Below are 25,900 nucleotides of genomic sequence, written 5' to 3' on the forward strand. Positions count from 1 at the left end.
TTTTTTATTATTAAGGCTTAAGTCATCGATGACCCCTTAAAGTTATCTGTATAATTCACTTAAACACCTCAACTAAGTGTTGTACCTATTGAACACTTCTATTCACTTGGATTAGAACCATCTTAACACTTCTTTAACAATCAATTGAAAATATAAAGTGAGTGTAATACATTCGTGATGAAATGACAAATTACCGAATAAATGATGGCATTTTGAGTAAAAATAATAATTAAAAATCTATGACAAAAAAAAAGGAAGAATATTTCTAGGGTATTATTGTCCACCTACCATCGACTTCAACTTCTTTTTTGAAGATGTTGCCGTACATCCTCCATCGTCTTCCCATCATTATCCCCTCGTTTTTTCTTAATCCAACCAATCAACCAAATTAAAAAAAGTTGTATCCTTTAGATATATATAAAAAAAGTTGAAACAACAAGTTATTTCTCCTTCAGTTTCTTCATTTGTATCCTCTTTTTTCTGTCTCATATTCAGACAAAAGTTGAACAAAAGTCAACAATTAGTATTGGAATTGGTTATTTCAATGAAAAAAAAAATCAATTTTGATAAAAGAATTGTGAAACTGTTCGTTTGAAATTGAATCCTTCTTCGATTTCTTAATACTTATCTATTAGTGTAATATTGCATCAACATTATTCATTTTCTCATCTAAAAAGTTCAATGATTAACGATGCAATTGTGCTATTTGAATGAATAAATAATTCATTGAAGAGAAATTTTAAAAATGCTCTGTTTGGATCTAACTTCATCTCAATTTTCTCTCATTTATCATGTTTTTATTTTGGTGCTTAATTAAAGGAATTCATTCCCAGTAACACTTCCTTTCATTTTCGAAAAGGTAATGATGTTTTTCAGATAACAACAATAGTAGTGATAGCTGATGGCGGAGGTGGCAACAGAATGTTGGTGTTTTGTTAGAAAGGAGGTATGGAGGAAAAAAGCAGAAGAAAGAGATTATTTTTTAAACGAAAATATACTTCCACACGCTAGGTATATGTTATAAGTTCCACTTTTCAGCAAAAAAATGTCAAATAGATATTAGTTTTGAATAAAATAAGTATTGAATAGGTACAAGGTATACTTAAAGTGTCCGAGTGAAATATGGGGACAACTTTAAGTGACTTTCTATGACTTAAGTCTATAATTAATAAAAAAAATTATTAATAATTTTTAAAATTATTTTTAGATAACCCATACATTATACCTAGTAAAAAAATTACATATCGTCAACATTTTTTACCCTAATTATGGGAGTTTTGGAGGCAAATCCATTTTTTTAAAAAATATACCACTAAAATTATCTGGATTTAACATATGTAATTATTTTGTATTAACCTAAGTGAGACTTTATAAGTATCCGACTATAAATGCTACATGTATAAAAACAATTTAATACGAATGATATATATTTAATTTTTCTCTTCACCTATATAAAACTTCTTTATCTAATATATTTTACAATTATACATATTTACGTCCAGATCAAATTAATTAAAATATATTTTCTCTCTTCATCTTTATGACACAAAAATATATAACGCACAGACACTTTATTCTCAATCACATATCCCAATCATAATTTATTTTATTTTATTTTCAAAATATTAAACTTAAAAAATTTAATAATTTTTATATATTAAATAAATTTGTATTTTAAAATTGAAACTTGAATCCAAATTATTAAGTTTGATTGAAATCGTGATCGAAGTATTAGCTCTGTCTATGCTCACACACACTACATCAATAATGATCATTAGCGGCGATTAATACTATTTTATATGTCTATAAGACTCTAGTGACATTGGTTTTAATGACACTTTATTAATACCGATAAAGACTTTAACACTATTTATTAATATCAATATTTAATCCCGTTAAAAGTTATTTTTACTATAGTGACATAGAGCTAAAATGATTTTTCTCCTCACCTCAATAAAACTTTTCCTTTTAAGTTTCAATGAAACATATATGTTTTTGCTCTTTTAATTCGATAAAGAAATTTAAATTTCAAAAGCCTGATGAATTAAACTATAGTTTTATGTATGTCTATTTGAAAATTCTAAATTATTGATTCACAACTTTTATATATATATATATATATATATATATATATATATATATATATATATATATCCACACACACACATACACACACTAAATGACAATTATTCATATATGGAAAAATGCATAAGTACTCCTCAACCTATATATGAAATTTCAGAGACACACTTATATCATACTAAGGTCCTATTACCCCCTAAACTTATTTTATAAATAATTTTCTATCCCTTTTCATCCTACGTGGCCCTATCTTGAAAAAAAATGTCAACTCGCGTGGACCCACAAGATAGTGCCACGTAGGTCAAAAAGGGGTAGTAAATTATTTACAAAATAAGTTCAGGGGTAATAGGACCTTAGTATAGTATAAGTGCGTCTCTGAGATTTCGGGCATATGTTTGGGGGAGGATACTTGTGGATTTTCCCTTCATATTTGGATTTGCTTCCGAATCCCCCAGAACTAGGTAGACAATTTTGGCGCTAAATATTTTTTTTACTGGGTATAATATATGAGTTGTCTAAATAGATTTTAAACAATTATTAATAATAAAAAAAGAATGATGTGACATAGCATTCCATTAGAAAAGAGATGATGCTTTTTTTGTGCTATGTATATTTCAAGGAAAATACAGAAATTGGATGATATTATAGTCCTAAAACAATAATAAGTGATATTACTATGTAATTTTCAAAACATGGGTGACTATTTAGGAAAATTACTTCCTAAGTTTACTTGTGACCTTAGCAATACCATAAATAATAGCTAATGATGAATAAATCTCTACATTGGTTACTTGATGAATGTACCTTAATCTTAACTCATATAAATTGATCCTTCTTCAATCCACTAGGGTTACTATATATTCTACATTGATTCCATCAGTTGTATTAACAAGGCTAGGGCAAGGAGGTAGAAGTCAAATTACGACTAACGCTTTCGTTTTTCTCTATGATGATGTCTTCCGCATCAGGTATGCTTTCCTTTTTCTCTATGAAGACGTCTTCCGCATCAGGTATGTGCTTTAACAATATAATATCTACGTAAAATTATCTAGTTCAAGATCCTGATATGTATTAAAGTATTTAATCTTATATCAAGTCTAAAGTTTTGTTCAATCATCGAAACTTTAAATATGGATTAAAATAACAAAGCCCACACTCATCGAAAAACAAAATTACATCAAACTAAAAGTCCTGTGTGTTTTCCCTTTGAGAAAAAGAGAGATTGAATTTCTTTTTTGTTATGTGAAAAAACTTTTTCATAGAAGTCGTTCTGCTCTTTTAATAGAATACAGGATATTTAGGGATTTTTTATTTTATTTTCCTTGGATAGATTATCTATCCACGTATAAATATCTCTCATTTTTTTATTAATAGAACATTAAAGATTGCTCCATTCTCTCTGTATTTTACATGGCATCAGAGTATTTCTTTTTGTTTTATTTTTCTTTTTGAATCATTGGTGCCGGATTGCTCAGGAAATTATTCGTAAGTTGGTCATGTCTGCTAGTGAGGGGTACTTGAAACTTGATTTTCCAATTTCATAGCCAACCTAAGGAGGACCACCTCACCCGATCCATAAAAATCAGGATTCGGTGACCGGGAGGAAAGAGTGTGAGGCTCGAGCTTCGGCGAACTATTTCAGAAAGCTTCTGCATACGAGGCACGTGGGCGAGTGTAAAATCTGAATTAGATCAGATTTTTATTTCTAGTATCATCTCAATATTTTCGGTCAGATTTTGCGGTCTTTTATTGAACAGACCTCAGTTAGGTTGATTTCCAAGCATTCCAAGTTCCCCAAACTTTGTTTTCCTTGGGTAAAATCAATTGACATGTATTTGCTAATTCTGGTGTTAGATTACTGCTAAAATTTTGATCAAATTCTTCTCTCTTTGGCTTGGTTGACCGTTCACTCTTAGTGAAAAATTAGTTTGATTGGATCAACCAAGCTCTATTAACTCTTGAACATCTAAAAATTTGTTGGCATAAATCTACTCCGTGAAAGTTTGTTGGTTTAACTTCTTAATTTATTTTTGTTATATTGAGTATTTAATTAGGACAGTGACCGATCATAATCGAGTAACTCAAAGTTCTGAAGTTCTTGGTGTTTCTAGTCTATCATCTGCTAAAATGAATTTGGTTTCAGTCGAGGAGTTCGCTAATTTCTCTCGATATCAAAAATCCACTACAGTTACTGCTTTTACTATGTCCGATAAAATATGTCTTGTTATCGCTTCAAATAAATGGGCCATCGATTCAGGTGCTATAAATCACTTGACAAGTAATCCTATATATTTTCAAGCTTTCAACCACCAAAAGCACCATCTCCCATTATTGTAGTTGACGGATCAACTCGTAATAGTGGTTGATCTGGGACTATTAAGACAACCTCCTTATTACCTTGTCATCTGTGTTAATTCTAACAAAATTGGATTTCAATTTGATATATGTCAACAAACTTATCAAAGACCTTAATTGTTATATCTCGTTCGTTTTCGATCATTGTTTGTTTTGTGATCTTATAACGAATCAGATAACTGAAAAAATGACATTTATATGATGATCTCTACATCATCGATGAATGAGAGTCTCGATCTATTGCCTGCTCCAGTGTCATATCTCTATTTGAAGCACATTGTCGATTGTGACATCCTTCTTTACCTTTGTTGAAGAAGCCTTGTCCACAATTTCTGAATATTTCTTCCTTAGACCGTGAGTCATGTCGATTTGCAAAACACAATCGTATTTTGTTAGGTCCAAGGATTAATAATCAAGTTGCGTTAACTTTTGAGTTAGTTCATTCTGTAGTTAAAGGACCATGTCCAGTTGTTTCTAAAACAGGGGACAAATACTTTGTCACTTTTGTAGATGATTTTTCTTGAATGACCTGGATTTACTTTATGAAGAGTCGACCTGAAGCATTTACTCATTTTTCTGCATTTTGTGCTGAAGTCAAAACTCAATTCAATGCCTCAAATTTGTATTCTAAGGAGCGATAATGCTAAAGAATAGAAGTATTTAGATCATAAAACAACATGGTATTCTTTATCAGTCTTCATGTTTTGATACACCCTCTAAAATGGAGGTGTTGAGAGGAAGAATAGGCATCTAGGTAAGATAGCTGGGGCTCTTTTGTTCCAAATGAAGGTTTCTAAAAATTTTTGGGCTGATGCTGTCTCTACTGCTTGTTATTTGATAAATTGCATGCCATCTAATGAGCTTGCTAGTAATATGCCTTTTAAACTTCTTTCTCTAAATAAGTCACTATTTTCAATGGGACTTTAGGTGTTTAGAAGCACATGTTGTGTTCGAGACGCTTGACCATATTGTTACAAAGTTGGACCCCGAGGCATTGAAGTGTGTTTTCTTGGGTTATTCTTGCCTTAAAAGGGGATATCAATATTATTCTACTGAGCTTGGTATGGTGTCAACTGATGTGGTATTTTCTGAGACTACACCATTCTTCTATGCACCTCTCAATTCTACAAGTCAGGGGGAGGAAAAAAGAGTGGTTAATCTACCAGGTTACTCGTGTTGTGATAGAAAAGTCAGAAGATGTTCTTCCCTATCCTAGTCTTTTGTTGAGCACCAATCCACTATTGTTCCATCAGCACCTATTAAATATGTGCCAACAAGACCGCTTATTGTTCAAGTTTACTTGAGGAGGCGGAAAATCGATGATACAATTCCTTTATCATCAGATGTTACTCTGCTTGATTCTCCATAAAATCTTGACCTCCATATTTCTCTTCAAAAAGTACACGTCAGTGTAAGTCCGCATATTTCTTTGCTAACATTGTCTCTTATGACCACTTATCAGTTGCATCTAGTCGTATGATATCCTCTCTAGACTCTATCTCTATTTCTAAAACAGTGAAAGGTGCCTTGAACCATGCATCTTAGATGGCATGATGCAATGGTTGAGGAGATATATGCTTTAGATAAAAATCACACTTGCAATTTGGTAGATTACCAAAAGGAGCAGTTGGATGCAAATGGATCTTTGCGGTGAAAGATAATCTCGATGGCTTTGTTGCAAGACTTAAGGCCAGACTTGTGTCAATAAGCTATAACCAGACTTATGGTGTAGATTATTATGACACCTTCTCCGCGGTAGAAAAGCTCACTTCTGTTCTCTTGTTCATTTCATTGGTTGCTTCTCAGCATTGAACCTTACATCAATTGAATATCAAAAATGCATTTCTTCATGGTGATCCCAATGAAAAAGTGTATATGGAGCAACCACCTGGATTTGTGGCTCAGGGGAAGTATGAGAAAGTTTGTCATCTGAAAAAATCTCTATATGGTCTAAAGTGAACTCCTCGTGCTTGGTTTGGAAAATTTAGCGATGTATTTCAGCAATTTGCGTTGAAGAAAAGCAAGTGTGATGACTCGGTTTTCTATAGATAGTCAACCGTTGGTATTATTCTTTTAATTGTTTATGTTGACGATATTGATATTTTAGGAGATGATTGTGTGAGAAGAAACTTCTTACATGCCAAGTTTCGTACCAAATATTTGGGGTAACTGAAATACTGCTTGGGTTTCGAAGTAGCAAGAAACAAATTTTCTTATCCCAAAGAAAGTATATGTACTTGATTTACTCGCAGAAACTCAATATTTGGGAGCCAAACCATGTTGCCCACCAATGGTTCCTAATGCTCATCTTATTAAAGATGATGGTGATCCTCTTGATGATCCATAAAGATATGAGAAATTAGTTGAGAAAATGAACTACTTCACAGTGACACATCAAGATATTGCATATGCAGTCAATATTGTTAGTCAATATATGTCAGAACCGACTTTCAAACATTGCGCAGCCTTGGAACAGATCTTGTGTTACTTGAAATGAGCTCCTGGCCTTGGCATTTTGTATAGCGACCACGGACATACTCTTATTGAGTGTTTTGTGGATGTTGATTAGGCTGTATCAAAAATTGATAGAAGATCTCCTACTGGATTTTGCGTTTTTGTTTTGGTATCTTGGAGGAGTAAGAAACAAACTGTTGTATCTCGATCTAGTGTAGAATCTAGTATAGAGCTATGACTCAATCCACATGTAAAATACTATGGATTCATCACCTTTTAGTTGATATCAGTTTGAACCCTTTATCTCCAGCAAAACTTTGGTGTGATAATGAGGCTGCTCTGCACATTGCCTCAAATTCAGTGTACCATGAATGTACGAAACACATTGAGGTTGACTGTCACGTTGTTCGTGAAAAGATCTAAGAGAACATGATTTCTACCGGATATGTAAAGACATGAGAATAATTGAGTGATATATTTACGAAGACGGGTGGGATATCTTTGTAGCGAGTTTGGCATGATTAATATCTATCCTCTAGAGAATGTACAAAGACTTATTTTCCTATACATAACACATTCTCAACACAATCATAGATAGAGATATTTTTGGAATTTTCTGATTTTGTTTTCCTTAGATAGATTATTTTTGTATACGTATAAATAACTCTCCTTTTTGGATTATTAATAAAACATTGAAGATTACTCCATCCTCTATGTATTTTAAATGCAGTAAATTTTTTCAATTTTATCTCTCCTAAATGGTTCGGACTGAGTCAGTCCACATGGATAAACTCAATAATGGTAAAGAACTATAATGATATTTTGATCAAGATAGAGCTATGACTTTGTATAAATAATCATCAGGTTGATATTTTTGCTTCTCCCTGAGTAAGATATATACGAAGTAAATTTTTTAGTGCCCCTACAGGTTAACAGACAACTATTATTTATTAGAAATCTAGAAAGATTTGCAAGTTGTTTTCATCCTTGAGGTTTAAATTATCTTCCAGTTTATTTTCCTCTTTTTCTCAAGTTTCACACTTCTGTTTTGGTGAAAATCATGCATTAGTGCTTAATATTGGTGCATCCAGATTCTTCAAATCCTGAGTTCGCCTTTGATCAAAAGAATAGGGAACAATATGGGTACCTTTTCTTGGGGAGAAATGGGAGAATGATGGGTTAATGGTTCAGCAGGAGGAGAATGTTGATAAAGTTGAATATCAAGACAACTGATGGATTATGACGTGGAGCAGGTATTTCATCATTTATGTGCATGCTTCATGAAGATATTCTTGTGTGCACCAAAAATAGAAAAGGACTAGATAGTTCATCTTTATCTTTCGAATAGAGTTACAATTATCTTCCTCTGACTTCTATGATCTTCTGAATCATTCATCAGATGCAAGTCAGGATAATCTAGAAATCTCTTGTGTGTCATGACAGGTTCCCATCTCTCTATTTGTGGAATTAAGAAGATAAAGTGTTCGAGTAGAAGTTAGTTAAAGTAGTTAGAAGTCTGTTAAAGAATAAGAAGGGTAATGTAGTCATTTACAGGTTAGTAAGTTAACAGAATATTCTAGAGGAGAGTTGTATCTGTATATATAGCTACATCATCTATGTATTGTTTTAAATGTTTTTGAATGATAATGAATCTAAACATTTTTCCCTCTACTTCTCTTCCTTTATTCTTCCACTCTTCTTCTTCTTCGAAGTAAATTCAATTTACCAACATCGTATCACAACTTGATCTTCACAGTGCTTACTGTTGAATTCTTTCCATCAAAGAACAAGATCAAAGAGTCATATATTGATTCATCGATTCATTTGTTGTTTTGTCGATTACAAATTGAAAAGCTCCATTGAAGCTTGAATTTGCATCTACTGAGATTTTTTATTTTTGTATCTTTTAGTGCTTCCGCAATAAAGAATTCATCAAAGTGTTCATGGCAATTGAATAAGGAACTGAAGATTTGTCAGTAGGTACCTCTGTTCCTCTTCATAGTGGTTCTCTATCAGGAAATTCATCACTGGTCGGAAAAGGCATTGACTATAATCACCCGTTATTCCTCAGCCCTACTGATGTAAGTGGTATCAACATTATTTCCTTTCAATTGTTAAGTGTTGAAAATTATACTTTGTGGAATCGTTAAATTAAGCTAGCACTGCTGGGAAGGAATAAGATAGGGTTAGTTGATGGTTCATCTAGTAAGGAAATGTATGGGGAAGAATTGTGGGGACATTGGGAAAGAGTAAATGCCATAATGTTGTCATGGCTTATGAATTCTGTCTCAAAAAGTCTGCTAAGTGGAATAGCATTTGCTAATACTGCAGTTGATGTGTGGAATCATCTCAAGGAGAGATTTGATAGAGTTGATGGGTCTAGAACTTTCGGTCTTCATAAATATATTGTGTCTTTACAACAGGGAATAAGTTCTGTGTCTGTTTACTATACCAAGCTTAAAAATCTGTGGGATGAGCTTGAAGCCTTAGTTCCTTCTCTCTACTGTAATTGTGATAAATCCCAGGGTATTTTAATTTACCTGAATAGACAGAAGCTATACCAGTTCTTAATAAGGCTGAATGACTCATATTATCAGGCTAGAAGTCAAATAATTCTAATGGATCCACTTCCTGTTATTAACCAAGCCTATGCAGTGATAGTAGGAGATAAAAGCCAAAAAGTTATGAGTATAAGCATTTTAAGTATGGGGATGAATTATGTGGGACTTGATTCAGTAGCTACGTACTCCATGATGGGTAGTTGTTCAGGACCAAGTGTTGGTAGCAGTTCTGGTACAATTCAAAAGTTCAAAGAGAAACACTCTTCTGGTATGTGACTTTTTGTAAATGCAGGAGTCATAGTAAAGAATTTTGTTACAAGATAGTTAGGTATGTTCCAGAGTTTAAGTCTAAAAGAAAGGTGCAAGGTAGTGGTACTTCTGAATATAGTTATACTGGTGCTACTACAATAGCTCAGACTAACTTCTCTTATGGTATGCATACAAATGTGCATATGCCAGCATGAGGTAATAAGGTTGATCAGCACATAGGCATACCATCTACTACTTCTACTCCTATTCCTAATGATAACAATGAAAATAGGTTGGTGGCTCGGGTTGAAAAAGATGTCCAACAACTGTTTCAGAGGTGCACCTTTACTAAAGATCAATATGATCATATTTTGCATATATTTGAGAAAAGGACAGAAAGTACTACAGATTCAAATAATGCACATTTAGCAGGTAATGTATTCTTTGTATTTGAAAACAATGATGTATGGATCATAGATACTGGTGCAACTAACCATATGGTGTCTAGTTTAGATATATTGACAGATGAGTCTGTAACAAAACTCAAAATTCCTAAGTCTATGTATCATCCAAATGGTAAGGTCACACATGTTACTCATGTTTGTTCCTGTGCACTATCAGCTAGAAGTGTTATTACAGATGTCTTTCACATTCCTAACTTCAAGTGTAATCTGATGTCTGTAAAATCACAAAAAAACTAGGTTGCTCAGTCACCTTTTTTCCTTATTTTTGTCTATTCCAGGAGCTTTACAGTGAGAAGGTGAAAGATGTTGGTAGAATAGAAGGAGGTTTGTACCTACTGTTGAGACAACTAAATATAGAAACTGTCAACTCCAGGAAATCTGCATTGTTAGTTACACAATTGTCTCCATCTGCTAAAAAGTCTGATATAGAGATATGGCACAATCGATTGGGGCATGTATCACCTGCAGTACTAGCTAGGATTTTCTCTATAAATAAGCAAAACATGTCTAATCTCTCTCAGTTTCTAGTTTGTCCATATGCCAAACAATCAAGAGGTAGTTTTCCTACTACTAGTATCAGAAGTAATTCCTGTTTTGATTTGCTTCATGTTGTTGATGTGTGGGGGTCCTTATAATACTCCAACTATTGATGGCAACAAGTACTTTTTGACAATTGTGGATAATTTTTCAAAAAAGTCTTGGTTATTTCTGCTTAAACTCAAGTCTGATGTGTGTGTGTGGCATTGCAAATTTACTTACATATGTTGAAACTCAGTTTAATAAAGCTATAAAGGTGATCAAAATTGATAATGCCACTGAGTTTGTTAACTTAGTGTGCACTCATATGTTTCAAAGAAAGAGGGATTATACATCAAAGTACTTGTCCTTACACTCCTCACCAAAATAGAATGGTTGAGCGAAAACATAGACACTTACTAGAGATAACCAGGGCCCTAAGGTTTCAAGCAAAATTGCCTTTGAAGTATTGGGGATATTGTGTGCTAGCTACGACTTATATCATAAATAGGTTGCCTAGTAGTGCTATCAATTTTCAAACTCATTATGAGAGATTATATGGGAGAGTACCAGATCTTGCTCATTTAAGGACACTAGGGTGTTTATGCTTTGCTAAGAATCTGACTGAACATGACAAGATGCTCTTAAGGTCTAAGGCTGCAGTCCACATGGGGTATTCAGATATACAGAAGGGGTATGTATTGTTGGATCTCACAAGTGCTTCATTTTTCACTAGCAGAGATGTGTTGTTCAGAGAAGACATCTTTCCTTTCTCACAAATGGATGAGTATGCTTCTATTAAGTTCCCTACGATTCTCGATCCTTTGTCTATTCCAGATGTGTTGCTCCCTCTTCCAGACTCTTTAGTCTCCACTAGACTCTTCAAATTGATTTATCAGAAGAATTTGCACCTGAGCAGATTGTTGTAGATATAGACACCACAGAGGATGTTTTTAAAGACTCTACTATTCCTGATGAATCTAACATAGATACTACAGTTTCAGCTACTAGAAGATCCTCTAGGACTACACATCCTCCATCTTGGTTGAAAGACTTTATGTACTTAACTACCACTAGGGGTGTAAAGTATCCCTTACAACATCATATGACTCACTTATCGCCTACATATCAATGTTATATTGCTGCCACCTCTATCATCAAAGAACCTACCACCTCTTTTGAGGATGTTAAGGATCATAGGTGGGTTGATGGCATGCAGACTGAGATAAAAGCTTTGGATAGCAATCATACTTGGAAAATTTCTGATTTACCACCTGGCAAGAAACTATTGGTTGTAGGTGGATATACAAAGTAAAATAAAAGTCTACTGGTGAGATTAAAAGATTCAAAGCAAGGTTGGTAGCCAAAGGGTATAGTCAGCACCAGGGGATTGATTATCATGAAACTTTTTCTCCTGTTGTTAAAATGGTGACAGTCAAAACAATCATTTCCTTGGCTACAGCTAGACATTGGCACATTCATCAAATGGATGTGTTTAATACTTTCTTACAAAGTGATTTGGAAGATGAGATATACATGCAACTTCCACAAGGTTTTGTCAGTAAAAAGGAGAAAGTGTGTAGACTTACCAAGTCCTTATATGGGCTTAAACAAAGCACCTAGACAATGGAACCATAAGCTGACTGAGGCTCTTATTAAGCTATAGTTCAAACAGAGTCAATATGATTATTCATTGTTTATCAACTCCTCAGAAGAGGGAATCATTTTGGTACTTGTATATGTGGATGACATTTGTAACTGGCAGCAACTTGAAGATACTAGAGGATACAAAGAGGGCCTTGCAACAAGAATTCAAAATGAAAGATTTAGGGGAACTAAAATATTTTTTGGGCATTGAGATCACTAGATCTGCTGATGGTATCCTAATGCATCAGAGGAAGTATACTATTGAGTTAATTTCTGAGGTTGGAATGATAGCAGCTAGACCTGCAAGCACACCCATTGACATGAATGTCAATATAACTTCCGAACAGTATGACGATCATATAAATCAACAACAAGCAAAAGTTGTTGATGATCCTTTGATAGATCAGACCAAGTATCAAAGATTGATAGGTTAGTTGTTATACTTGAATATGACATGTAACATCTCTAAAATAACTTAGGTGAAAGTAGGGCCTAACGTGTGTGTCATAAATTCTTGAAGTGCTTATATGGTTTAAAATAATGTTTTGAGGCAGTGTCTAAAGATTTGGTTAAGTATGAAGTCAAACGTCAAGGAACGATCAAGACGTTCGACAACTAGTCACTTATGCCTTATGTGTTTTCATGTGCTTATATGCGTGTAATGACTTTATGAGGTCTTTATATGGCTGATAATGGTGTTCAGAGTCAGCATGTTGAGTTTGTTAAGGTTTGGAGGTCAAACGTCCAAGAACGTCTGGTGACGTTCAAAAGATAGCCTTTGAACGTCCTTGTGAGTTTGGGTGTGTTTTAGCATGTTGCGTGGCTTGTTTGATGTTGAACTGGATTGGTGATGTTCCTAAGACCTAGACGTGCGTGTCTAGGGGTTTAATATCTGGGTACAATCTTACCTAGGATCCACAAGGGGCCTTACAGGAGGACCCAAACTCAAGACTTGATGTTGCATGGCAATTTGCATGCAGTGCCAAACGACGACCCAAACGATGGCCAGCCGATGGAACGACGGCTCGTCGACTTGGGGAGTCGATGGAGATGAAAGTCTGGGAGTTGCAGACCAACCTACGGGCACCAATCGATGGATGTAGCCCAGTCGACGGTTCGTTGACGGGCAACCGTCAATAGGCCTGCAAAACTACCAGCTTCACTGTTAAAGACTTGAGGTTTTTGGAAAATTCACCCCTAGTCTTATAAAATAGGAGGACGATTATTTTAAGTGTGTATGGGTATTTTAAGATCATTTAAGTCATTAACCCTAGCACCTAGATCAAAACCTACTCCCTCCCAAAGTTTCTCAAAAACCTCCGTGAGAGCTCAAGGTGAAGATGGAGCTTAATGATGGATCTTCAATGGATTTTCTTGCTCAATTCTATTTGGATTATTCTAATAAGGTATGCGAGTTCTTCATCTAATGTTTGCTATCACCTTAGAGTCAATTTCAAAGATATTTTCAAATGAAAAAGTCCAATTTCTACTCTAAGTCTTGGGTTCTTGCATGAAACATTTTCAAACATTAACATATGATAGTATTGATGTATAATTGATGTTTTCTAATGAAAATATCCATGAACTCTTGACCTTCTCAAATCTCTATATTTAGCTATGTTATGGGTGATATGATCATGTCTCTATGTTAGTGAATTCATGTGTAGATTGTTATGGGCTATAGATTTATGAAAGAATCATATTAGAATTGTGTATGTTGCCCTAAATTGATAAATTCATGTTGAATTACATTAAGTTCATTGTATATTATGATTATTGGATTGAATTGGTGATCATGACCATGGGTAAGGGCCTTTGAGTATTGTATTGGTTGATTTGCCTATGGATTAAAGTTTGAGATTGGATTGGTGGTACGCTGCCCTAACTCTCTTATATTATGTTGTGTAACTCTTACATTATGATGATAATTGGTATGGTCCACTTATGGTGGTTAGAGGAGGAGGAGATGTGAATATGGTGAAGAAGAAAAATAAAGGTGTTGTAGATTTTATTTTTTTCTTTTTCTTCTTTATTGAAAGGTAATTTTTAAAGTAACTAATTAATTAATTAATTAATTTTTAAATAGGTTTTTATTCATGACATATTTTTTAAATAATTTTTAATATATATATCTCATGTCATTATTTAATTTACTACTTTGACCCGTCATCGGCGAGTGTAATGCATATATCCTATATATTTGGCTGGTTGTAAAAAAACGTGTCAATATGACACAATTTCCCCGACTTAAGGTGTTTAAAATGAATAAGTTCTACTTGAGGTGTGCAAGTGAAAATAGATGCCAACTTTAGGTGGCTACCGATGAATTAGGCCTTGTGGATAATGTAGCCTTGTCGGCATTACTTTATAAATTGTGGAACAATGTGACCTCGTCGGCATTACTTTATGAAATAGGATATTATCATGTATAACTTGGCTATGTTATCATTGTAAATGTCTTGATGACTTGTGTATATATGCTAAATTAAATCATGTGTTCTTTTATGTGATTATATGTGACAATGTTATGCTACAGTGGTGCCTTATGTATGTACACTTGAAGTTGAAGTGTGAATCTTCCTAGTTGACTATATGAGACTTGTGATGATTTATGTTGATGATTATTTAGAACTGTGTAGTATGACTAGTAAGTATGCTCAGCTGACCCTATGTGGTTCTTGGATGATATGTTATATGTGATATGGTAAAGTATGTGTGTGTCTTGTTTAGGTAGACTTATGTCCCTTATTTGATACATGTAAGATGTAAATATGAGTTCTTGACTTAGTATGCTAAAGCTTCTTAGTCTTGTATATGTGATTGACATGTGACCTTGAATATAGTTAAAAAGGTCTTTTATGTGGAATCTTCTAGAAAGAAGGTTATGATATCCTTGAAGTCGAAAGTCGTAATGGTATCTTTCTTGTGTGAATGGTGGACGTAGGGTTTGATTGGATGGAACAACATGAAATCATCCTTAGGAAAATCATTGAGTTATCCTCTTAACCTTTGTAAGGCAACCGTAAGGGACCTCTTTGGTAAGGTGTAATGTGATTAGGTTGTGAACTTGATATGAAACCTTTTCATATACTCCTTTATTGAAATACTCTATGAGAACAAAGGCTAGCACCGAGTATGGTTAGAGGAGTTTCTCTATTTGAGTCATGATAATGGAGAACAAAGAAACCCTTCATATTCCTTAACCATGTGCCTACATGGGATGTGTCCTCGTTCTACCATTGGCAAGTAGAACACCCTCCATCGGAGTAGGTTACAACTCGGGATTCCATGCTTAGCTACCATGGTCTATGTAGGTTATTGCCTATTCTCATCGTATGGGACACATGCTAGTGTTGGATAAGTTCTATAAAGTTTATGTAGTGGTATGAGACGCTATCTAGACATTACACGAATAGGCTTGGAAGATGTTAGTATATGAGTCCCTAGGTCTTCACCAAGATCATTATATGAATGTCCTGAAGTGTTGAATGTCTTCTAAATGACTTAATGACTTTAATGACTTAAGTAAAGACTTGTTAATTGAAAAGGTATCTATCAAGAGTAGCTTTGAGGATTGCTTAGGTAGGCTTGGAGAGGGTGCATAGGCGTTCTCTTCATGTCTTACTTAGGTGAGTCTTAGAGTAATTCTAGGTAGGGAGTCTAATTGGTAAAATGTGAATGATCTTATCTTAGGTAGTCTAAAGGATCTCTTTGGTGTGTATGAAAGGATTGTATGGGCGGTCGCTTCATAACTCACTCAAGTGAATCTTAGAATCACTTTTGGTAGGAGAGTCTCATGTCTATGTGAATTGGTGTGATATGTGGTGTATTGAAATAACTTACTTCCGGTAGTCCTACGGATCTCTTTGGTGTGTATGAAAGGATTGTATGGACGGTCGCTTCCTAACTCACTCAAGTGAATCTTAGAATCACTTTTGGTAGGAGAGTCTCATGTCTATGTGAATTGGTGTGATATGTGGTGTATTGAAATAACTTACTTCCGGTAGTCCTACGGATCATCTTGGTGTGTGTGAACGGGTTGTATGGACGTCCGCTTCATATCTTACTTAGGTAAGTCTTAGGATAACCGTAGTAGGGGATCCATGTTAGTATGTTTATGTGTTTTGATGTGGTTTGGTTGTTACCTTGTGATGTGTGAATTATATGTAAAGTTATAGTGAAGTCACTGTAAGGTTACTGTAAGATATCTATTAATTGCGTATAATTTGGATTTGTCTTATATTGTGATTATTGACTTGTTTGATGTCTCTTAAACTATCTTATGAAGGTTTTATATCAAATTTCATAAAAGCATTTTATTTACTAAATGTCCCTTTTTCATAGTTTTTGCATGACTTTCATATTTAGTGCATCTAATGTGCTAACCCCTTCTTTTCCCTTTTTGACTAAATCGTAGGAAAATGGAAGTCTTGATATGCCATGGAGGATGGATAGGTTTCTAAGGGTTGAAGATGAAGTATTGGTGAGTTCTCATCGATTCAAGGACAATATCCACACGTTCTTTTATGTTTATATCTTGCATGAGCTTAGTCCCAAGTGTTGTGTACTCCAAAGTTTAGATGGTTCAATGAGACATTGTAAAGATTTATTGTTTTTAATGAAAGTCTTCCGCTTGCATATATTATTGAAAGAGTTCTTCCTGTGTGAAAAAAGTTTTAAATTCTTACTTATTTTAGAGTGTATATTATGCAATGAATAGTACGAGTGGCTTAAGTGAGACTTCTCGGAGTCTCATATGTCGTGTTCCGACTTGAGGGATGTCCTATCTTCTAGGATGTACTTGTGGATCGTGACATGACAAGACCTGATGTGATATATCATTTAGTACACAAACTCTGAATCAGTTCTTCCAACAACCAAAGAAATCTCACATGGATGTTGCACTGAGAGTGGTCAGATATCTAAAGCAACAACCTGGACATGGTTCCCTGTTAGCAAGTTACTCAAATGATCTAGTAACTGCATATTGTGATGCTGATTGGGCTTCATGCTCAATAACTAGAAAGTCTATTACAGGGTATAGGTGAAGGTTGACAAATCACTAGTATCTTGGAAGTCTAAGAAACAAACTATTGTATCTAGAAGCTCAGATGAAGCTGAGTACAGAAGCATGGCTGCAACTGTTCCAGAACTTGTATGGTTACTTGGCTTGATGAAAGAAGTAGGTGTTGAAGTTCAGCTTCCAGCTCAAATATATAGTGGCAGCAAGGCTGGTATTCAAATAGCAGCAAATCCAATCTATCATGAAAGAACAAAGCACATTGAAATTGATTGTCACTTTATAAGAGAGAAGTTACAACAAGGTTTGATCAAGGTGGATTATGTTCATACCAAGGAACGACCTGCTGATGTTTAAGGGTCTGTCCAAGTTACAACACAATCATCTTCTATCCAAGCTTGGAGTGTTAAAATGGTTTTTTCCCCTCCCATCTTGAAGAGGAGTGCTGAAGTATGAAGATGAAATGTTCAAGTAGAAGTTAGTTAAAGTAGTTAGAAGTCTGTTAAAGAATAAGAAGGGTATTGTAGTCAGGTTAGTTAGCTTATGGAATATTCTAGATGAAGGCTGTATTTATATATATAGCTACACCATCTATGTATTGTTTTAAGTGTTTTTGAATGAGAATGAATCTGGACATCTTTCCCTCTACTCTTCTTCCTTTCTTCTTCCTCTTTTCTTCTTCTAAGTAAATTCACTGTTCCAGCAAGATAACATTATCTGAACTCTCCTAGCCAGCTTCCCCTTCAGCTGATCAAAGTCTTCCAACCTTCATTTGTACTTTGCAGTGACAAAAGAGATGATTGATATCTCTCCCTCATGTAGTAGTAGCACAGTGGTTCCTCTTTTCATAAGATTGTCTCGAGTTAAAACAGCCTCTTTTTCCGGTGTACATGTAAAGCATGTTACTCTTTATATAATCTCCAAGTCCAACATTAAACATCTGCATCGATGAAGCTTTCATAATATCTCTAGTTTCCAGATCAAATAAAATCAAAACGGCTGGCCTGATTTCACTAAAACTGGCACAAGGCAACCGGTACTAACTTCTTTTTCATATCTCGCACGAGATTCTTGGAACTCATAGTATCCATATGGACAGTGCTCCTCTTGGTACGAACTGATCTGATGGCAGAAACGGCACTAGCTGTAAGGAAGTAAATAAGTGCCTAGATCCAGTCATCAGTATCAAGCCAGATGGCCATGGATGTTCTCAAGTTCAGTGCATGTTTCTGTGAGAATTAAGTCTAAAATAGTACCTTATTTTTGAGTTAAGAATCGAAGTCATTTATGTTTGTCAGTATTGGTCAATTTTTGCCTTTCTTTTTTATCTACACTTTATGTATGGAATGTTAAAACCGTTTTTTTTTCTCTATATATATAGTAGAAATATTTTCCTTTTATTCGTCTACCGGTAAAGAGGATTCTGCCACTCTGGAATCAGTTTCTAGCTTCTTGTAAAAGCAACATTTATGGTATCCACTATCCAGGGGCTGCTTCTGTTCTTTATTCTTTTGAGTCCTACTTCTTTCCATGAGCTTCAGAATTGGGACTGTGATTTGTGCTAGGTAAAGTCTAGCAAGTCGAATCAACACTAGGGTTCAAAGTTTTTCTTCTCAAAAATAATTCTCAGCACGTCACTACGACTCTTGACAAAAATCCAATACCTACAATCTATAGATTTGAGTTTAAAATTTTCATTTATGGTAGATAGTAGACTGAGGCTACTGCAAATGCCGTCTGTAGACTCTTGACGATGAAGGACATCAATAAATTAAAGCCAAATAGCCCAAAACAAAAAAAATTCAAATGCCAAACAGATCATTCCCAAACTGAACCAATCCGAACTATTTAGTTTGGATTTTGATTGAAATTTCTCAACAGAAAATCAAAAATTCCAAGCCGCGGCTTTCGTATGCATTCTGTATTGCCTTAACGCCACCCCTAGCGGCAATCAGATCTAGTCAACTTTCAAAGATCATTTGCATGCATATTACATTTTCATTTACCTTTGTGTTCATAGGATCTAAACCCGTTCAACAAAGGTCAAAAGCCGTTGATAACCTTGCTCCATGGTTTCACATTTCTCCAGGGAGCATTGTGTCTCCTGGCAGATCACATATACCAATACCCTAAAGAGATATAATATAGACTCAGTCAACTGGGAAAAACACAATTTAAAAGACTCATACCAGTGGCTTAGTACTCACCACCCTTAGGAGAGGGGCAAAAACAAAGAAAGCAAAAAAAAATCTCACCTCTCCTGTAAGATGCGCGACACATCTCTTCTCAGCAAGCAATTCATCTTCTGACTGCAAAACCGTAGACAAACACCAGATTCATTAACTGCTGCATGAATGTCTAAGCGAAAGCACGGAATTGGAGCTTTTTGGCATTATATGTTCAACATGCTCCATGGCCAATGAAATGACATTTTTCTTATGAAGGGAAAAAAGTGTTCCAAAATCTTAAGAGAAAGGGAGATAACCTTTTTTATTCGGCTTCGGAGGTAGTCATCCATTAATACATCTTTGACAAGTTCATAGTCACCATCACCCTGCAAGCATAAGTATATTAGACCCAATATTGATTTGCACAAAAAACACCAGATGAAACTGCGAACTGAGGTAAAATAACTAACTTTTGATCTGCATGGCATGCTGAAAACTATATCCTTTGCTATCCCATAAGGATTTCCATTGGTGTACACCTACATTATCAGATCTAATTACTTGGAAACTCATAATAATGCAACTGGAAAATAAGGAGCCATTAAACTAGTTATATTATAACAGATATGGTTGGATTAAATGTTTATAAATTTATTCAATAAAAATATGGCTTCCATTTCAGCTTTATGCCTATTTGATCAGGATAAAGTCTGAGGGTACGGAATGCCACTGCACCAGCTCCTTTGTGGTAATGAGTAAAAGATTTGGTATAAATACACACACAAACACAAAAAGCAGAGGCAATGCTAGTGAGGGTGCATCTGCACGAGCATCCAGTATATAAGTTAATAAACCTCCATGTGGAATTAAAAAATGAACAAAGCGAAACTCATCCACCTTCTAATAACAGTATTTCTTGAAACCTGGGCAGGCTAGTGGGTGGGTTGGGGGGAATCAATATTCAGTATGCTCATTTCCTATAATAGATAATTGAAGTCACTAATAGACAACTTAATTCTCTTACAAAAAAGAATTCATAAGCTTACGCCAGTGGAGAACCAATCGCCTTCTGGTGTAGGAGTCACAAGAGACCTCATTGCATCAACAACTGATACAGCAGTCGATGCAGCAGAAGATCTTCCCCATTTCTGAATAAGTACACCACCTCTCTGGAGATCAATGCCTAAGCATTAGACTCTTTTGACAAAAACACATGACAGGCACAAAAGTGAACTCTGAAGTTTGAAACCATACCTTTTGAATCTTTTCAGTGAACTCTTCCTCTAACCATTTAGAGTCTCTAATGACGTCTTTGACTGGAAAACCATTAATTTTTGCATTTAAAAAGTCTGGAACCTGATAGCAAAAAACTGATCTAGCTTATAGCAGGAACAGTAAGCAAGTGAAAATAGCTTTCGCACCAGCGAATGAGAATCTTATCAGAAACCTGAGTAGTCGAATGGTTTCCCCAGATGGTCATATTAGATACTTTGTCATAGAAGACTCCAGCTTTCAAAGCAAGCTGCACAGCCATAAAACTGTATCTTACCTTTTGCGTTCACCGTGAAAAAGAGCCTGCTAAACTATATGATGGCTTACCTGGCATTTTGCTCGATTTTCATCTAATCTCGTCAATGCATGAAAATTCTTTGCAGGTATGTCTGGAGCATTTTTCAAACAAATCAATGCACTAGAGAAGAATAGCAAGATATTAGCAATGAACATAGATGGGTATAAAAGGAGATTTGGCATACAGTGAAATAGTATATTACTTGGTATTACAAGGGTTTCCCACCACTATAACTTTGACATTACGAGATGCAACAGCATTGAGAGCTTTTCCCTGTAATGATTTGGCAAAAGATATAAATAACTTTACTCGACATGTCACCTCTAGTCTATGAGGATAACAACTAGAAGAAGGTACCTGCTCAGCAAAGATTTGTCCATTTATATCCAATAAGCCAGCCCGTTCCATTCCAGGACCTCGAGGCTTTGCTCCAATGAGAAGTGCCCATTCAGCATCCTGGAACACTTCATAAGGATCTATGCCTATGCTGACCTCCCTAAGCAAAGGAAACAAGGAATCCTCTAGTTCCATAGCAACTCCTGAATGGTGACATCTAACCGTTAGTAAAGCAGAAATCCATCAGCTGTTATCAACAGAAGTAGGAATTCCATCCTTTTTTTCCTAAGTTAGCGAGAATGAATATCATAGAAAGCAAGCGGAGCAAAGAGCTGAAAGTTGTGAAACCAATACAAACTACTATAATAAGAAAATGAACACTCTTTATCCAATGTCAGACAACAAGCACATTTTAATTTTATTTTAATAATGTTTGTTTGGAAGTGCTTAAATATCTGACCATATATATAAAGATAGATAAAACAGTTCATCCTAAAGTTAAGTTACAAACATACCGCTCGTCCACCCCACACCCATAAAAAGTGAAAGGAAGATAAGAGAAGTGGAAACGACATATTTATGTCCGTGAAGGATCCTCACCAAATGTAGATGCTGATGGTATAGGGAAAATAACTACCTTCAAGGGCTTGGATCGACCGCTCAGACCCCAATAATTTTAATGCGACTGGTTGATCTGGCCCAAAAACTTCACCTGATGCAAGCTGGAAAAATTGAAACCATTACGTACTTTCCCAGGCTCTATGGACTGATTAAAAAGCTTCTGAAATTTTCACCTATGAAGAAATGGTTCATAAGAACAAACACAATGGTGCTAGATAGCATAAATTCATGATTCATATTTTAAGGTCATTAATAGATGAACTGTGAGTGCAGCAATCTGCTTGGTCCATTTGAAAGGATATTAAATAACAAAAAGAACACGGTCAGGTCACAGATGCATTCAAGCCAAGAAGTTAATTGAAAAGAAAGATTCTCTACATGGTGAGAACTGACTTTAGATAATAAATGAGTTTCTTCAACTATAGTATCCCAAGGACGTGGTCACACTTTACTGATGCTGGTGTGCGAATGTATATCAATTTTGACTCTAATAATCGGGTTATCACGAGAGCACATGACTGATCTGTTACTGTGTAAATGATGCAGTCTGGAAAATTAGTTACCAAAATAATATGTTTTTCTAAAATTTTACAAAACTAGTATAAACGTATTCCACAGTAACGTTTTAGCATATATTTTATTTTTTAAAAGTTGATGGCGTCAGATTGATATATGTTACTCACATTAACGTCTTACTCCTAAAACGTTACTCACAGTAACGTTTTAGGAGTAAAACGTTACTGAAAATAACGTTTTAAAAGTAAAACGTTACTTACAGTGACGTATATCTACCTAATGCTGTTAGTTTTTAAAAAATAAAATATACCCTAAAACGTTACCATGAAATACGTTTATACTAGTTTTGTAAAATTTTAGAAAAATGTATTACTTTGATAAATTATTTTATATAATGACTTAATTTGGTTAAAAATTCGGAAAATTAATCAAGTAATATGCTCAATATTTTGTTACTGTTGTGCTCTTAATGAAGAAATTCGTACATTGTTCGCGTTGTGGTTGAAGTAAAAAAAAAGACTAGCACTCATTAAAAGTAACGGGAAAAGGGCTTCTTACTTTAAAAAGAAAATGATTAGCGATCATTCCGGCAGCACCAGAAACAGAGACATTTATCAGCTTCTTCCAAGAACTTGTCTCTTCTTCCTGTTGAAACAAGTTTATTCTTAAAATCAAAACCAATTACTAATCCAACATACAACAGTTGTACAGAGTTTTTCCCTCCATCTTCTAATAAGAAACAGTTGTACAGAAGTTTTCCCTCCATCTTTTATTAAGAAACTCTACCTATTGTTTTCGGACCATTTGCGACTTAACTATTGACCCTCCTTCATAAAAATTATGGCTCTGCCACTGTGTGACCTGAACTTCATTATTACGAATTTTAGAAGAAAGGAGAAGGTAACTTACAGCTTTGAGATCATAAGTAAGACAGAAAACACCAAAGCATTCAGTTTTTTTAGTTGGCTCCTTTGCCACCGGTACTGGTGCACTGGAACAATAAAACAAAGGTGTTAAAAAAGGTTTCATTATTTTAACACAAGTAGTAAGGGGTGAAGAAAAATGAACATACTTAGAGATAACAGAGCAGCATATTTTACTTCTTCGGAGAGGAGTTAGTGATAATCGAGGCTTGTGGGTTGATACATGCAAAAATTGTGAAGGATAAAGAGATGTGGTTTTAGTGAGTGAAGAAGAAGGAATAAACTCTGCCACCGCCATGGCAGCAGAGTATAATTTGATGGAGAGAGAAGCTTAAGTTTTGTGGGTTTTGGAGGGAGCCAACACTTGCCACCTTATCTCATCTCATCTATACCTCCTTCCTCAAACATTATTATTATTATTATTAGGAAATTTTTTAAAAATATCAATATTTTAACATTTAAGAGGGTTCATTAACAATACTTTCAATATTTAGTAAAAATGTCAAAATTTAAGTTTGTTATGTATCTTATTTATGTTCTTATTATTTATTTTATTTCAAACATATATATTTTTTATATAACAGATTGAGAGGAATTTAGCGGAGATTATTATTTTTAAAAAGGAATAAATGTTAAAAGTTTCATCAGTTACAATTTATTAAAATACACCAATTTTCATCTCTTTCTTCTTTTTTTAATCATGTTATAAATTTTTTTTTCTCCATTGTTCTAAAAAAATTCAATATCCAATTCTCGTAATCCTTTTTTTTGTTTCTAAACACTTTTATTAACCAAAATAAATATTCAATTTTCACTAATTATTGTTATAAAAATCACAGAATTAAAGAAGTACCACATCTATAAAATTTCAATATCAATTTTTCACTAATTATTGTTATGAAAATCATAATAAAAAAATATAATATTTCATTCTCATTAATTATTATTATGAAACTTTATGATAATACTTTATAGTTTTATCTATTAAATTTATATTTTTTTTAGTTTAGAAACTTGAACACCTATAGTTTTATTTGTAATTGCCATACTTTTCTCACAGTGTATTTGTTTTATTTTTTAAAATTTTGTATCCTTGCTTAAATTGTATTTATTCCAATATGTATACCGTTTGTATTTGTATCCATTCTAGTTTTCATGTTGTATTTTGTATAATAAAGCTTGTATTTCTTTATTAGTTTGTATTCATTCCAATATGTATGTCAAATAAAATGTTGCTATTTAAAAAATACATTTGTATTCGTATATATTTTTCACTGTGTATTTATTTTTCTTTTCAAAAAATCTTGTTTCCTTTTCTAAGTCGTATTCATTCCAATATGTCTATTATTTGTATTTGTATTCGAATATAAATAAACTAATAGAAAGTTGTTCTTCTTATAAATAAAATACATAACTAGTTGACATACATTTGGATAAATACAAATTAGGGACAAATACAAGATTCATAAACCATGCAACACGAAATTTTTAATAAATAAATATATTGATAGTATACATAGTGATTTGAATACAAATTGAGAAAGCATACCGAATTCTAAAAAAGAACTATAAATACAAAACAAACTAATAGAAAATTGTTCGACAACTATCCGATCTTCTTCATTTTTTTCAAGATCCTCATGAGTAGACAGATTCTACATTTGCGTTCTGAATTTGAGGAAGATTTTGCACACCAATGAGTCTTGTAAATGTTCTTACCCTCTTTCTTCCCTCATTTTAGCAGCGGATCATAGATTATACACTATTTGTTAAGTAATAAATAAATTAAAGGATGAAAAATCACCAGAAATTGGTTGATTAAGATGAATACCTCTAGTAAGCCTCTTGGATTCAGCTATTGGAGAGTAAATCATGACAGAAATTAAAAAATACAAACAACATTTTTTTAAGATTTAAACAAAAATAAAATTAAAAAAGAAATCGGAAAATAGGATAAAGATTAGAGATACCTTAATCAAAGGGATTCTTGTTGATCCAATTTTGGATTAGAAAAACAACCAAAATATATTGCAGAAAAATATTTGCAACTTGAATGTTAGAGGAAAATCAGGAAAGATAATCATGAGAGAGAAAAAAAAATTAAATGGGAGAGAGAATTAACAATTTGAAAAGATAAATATGAGAGAGAATGATTTTTTTTTAAAAAAAAGATATATAGAATTAATTGAAAAAGAGAGATAAAATAGGAGGAAAATTGGGACACATAAATTTTTTAAAATAATGACATTTTTTACATTATTGCTAATATTTATAAAGTATGGATATTTTTACTAAATATGTTATTTATTTTGACTAGTTTACTAATTTTCCCTTATTATTATTATATAAATTAATTTTTAAATTTACCAGCACTCTAGTCATCTCTACCTCAATGCCTCAACGTTCTACTACAATCAA

The 25,900-nt window shown here is 34.0% G+C and overlaps 1 protein-coding gene and 1 long non-coding RNA gene across 3 annotated transcripts; one reads left to right on the top strand and one right to left on the bottom strand.

Annotated features, from left to right (window-relative positions):
• The first annotated feature begins 3,459 nt into the window (after positions 1–3,459).
• LOC104646359 (uncharacterized) lies at positions 3,460–16,970 on the top strand. Its single transcript, XR_740471.4, has 3 exons — positions 3,460–8,144; positions 8,802–8,972; positions 16,746–16,970. It is a non-coding gene; the product is annotated as an uncharacterized lncRNA (long non-coding RNA).
• Positions 16,971–17,251: 281 nt separating this feature from the next.
• Positions 17,252–23,872, bottom strand: chMDH (chloroplast malate dehydrogenase). 2 transcript variants are annotated; one of them, XR_003245881.2, is made up of 16 exons: positions 23,632–23,872; positions 23,469–23,550; positions 23,118–23,204; positions 22,060–22,144; positions 21,444–21,625; positions 21,289–21,359; positions 21,116–21,206; positions 20,964–21,038; positions 20,771–20,872; positions 20,563–20,685; positions 19,987–20,055; positions 19,834–19,902; positions 19,604–19,657; positions 19,355–19,477; positions 17,681–17,793; positions 17,252–17,587 (listed from the first exon to the last, which is right to left on the bottom strand). XR_003245881.2 is itself a non-coding variant. In NM_001247080.2 (14 exons), exons 1-14 carry the CDS (start codon positions 23,778–23,780, stop codon positions 19,424–19,426), a joined length of 1,293 nt encoding a protein of 430 aa, NP_001234009.2. In that variant the 5' UTR covers positions 23,781–23,866. The 2 variants fall into 2 exon arrangements, 1 of the variants encoding a protein (NP_001234009.2); NM_001247080.2 differs by lacking the exons at positions 17,252–17,587; positions 17,681–17,793 and having other exon boundaries at positions 19,424–19,477; positions 23,632–23,866.
• Positions 23,873–25,900: the final 2,028 nt, after the last annotated feature.

Source organism: Solanum lycopersicum, chromosome 3, assembly GCF_036512215.1.
Source record: "Solanum lycopersicum chromosome 3, SLM_r2.1".
NCBI lineage: Eukaryota > Viridiplantae > Streptophyta > Magnoliopsida > Solanales > Solanaceae > Solanum > Solanum lycopersicum.

Coding starts and splice junctions, on each gene's coding strand:
- chMDH (NM_001247080.2), bottom strand. CDS start 23,780: ATGGCGGTGGCAGAGTTTATTCCTTCTTCTTCACTCACTAAAACCACA. Junction 23,551..23,631: donor TGCTGCTCTGTTATCTCTAA/GTATGTTCATTT, acceptor TTATTGTTCCAG/TGCACCAGTACCGGTGGCAA. Junction 21,626..22,059: donor GTCGATCCAAGCCCTTGAAG/GTAGTTATTTTC, acceptor GTCACCATTCAG/GAGTTGCTATGGAACTAGAG.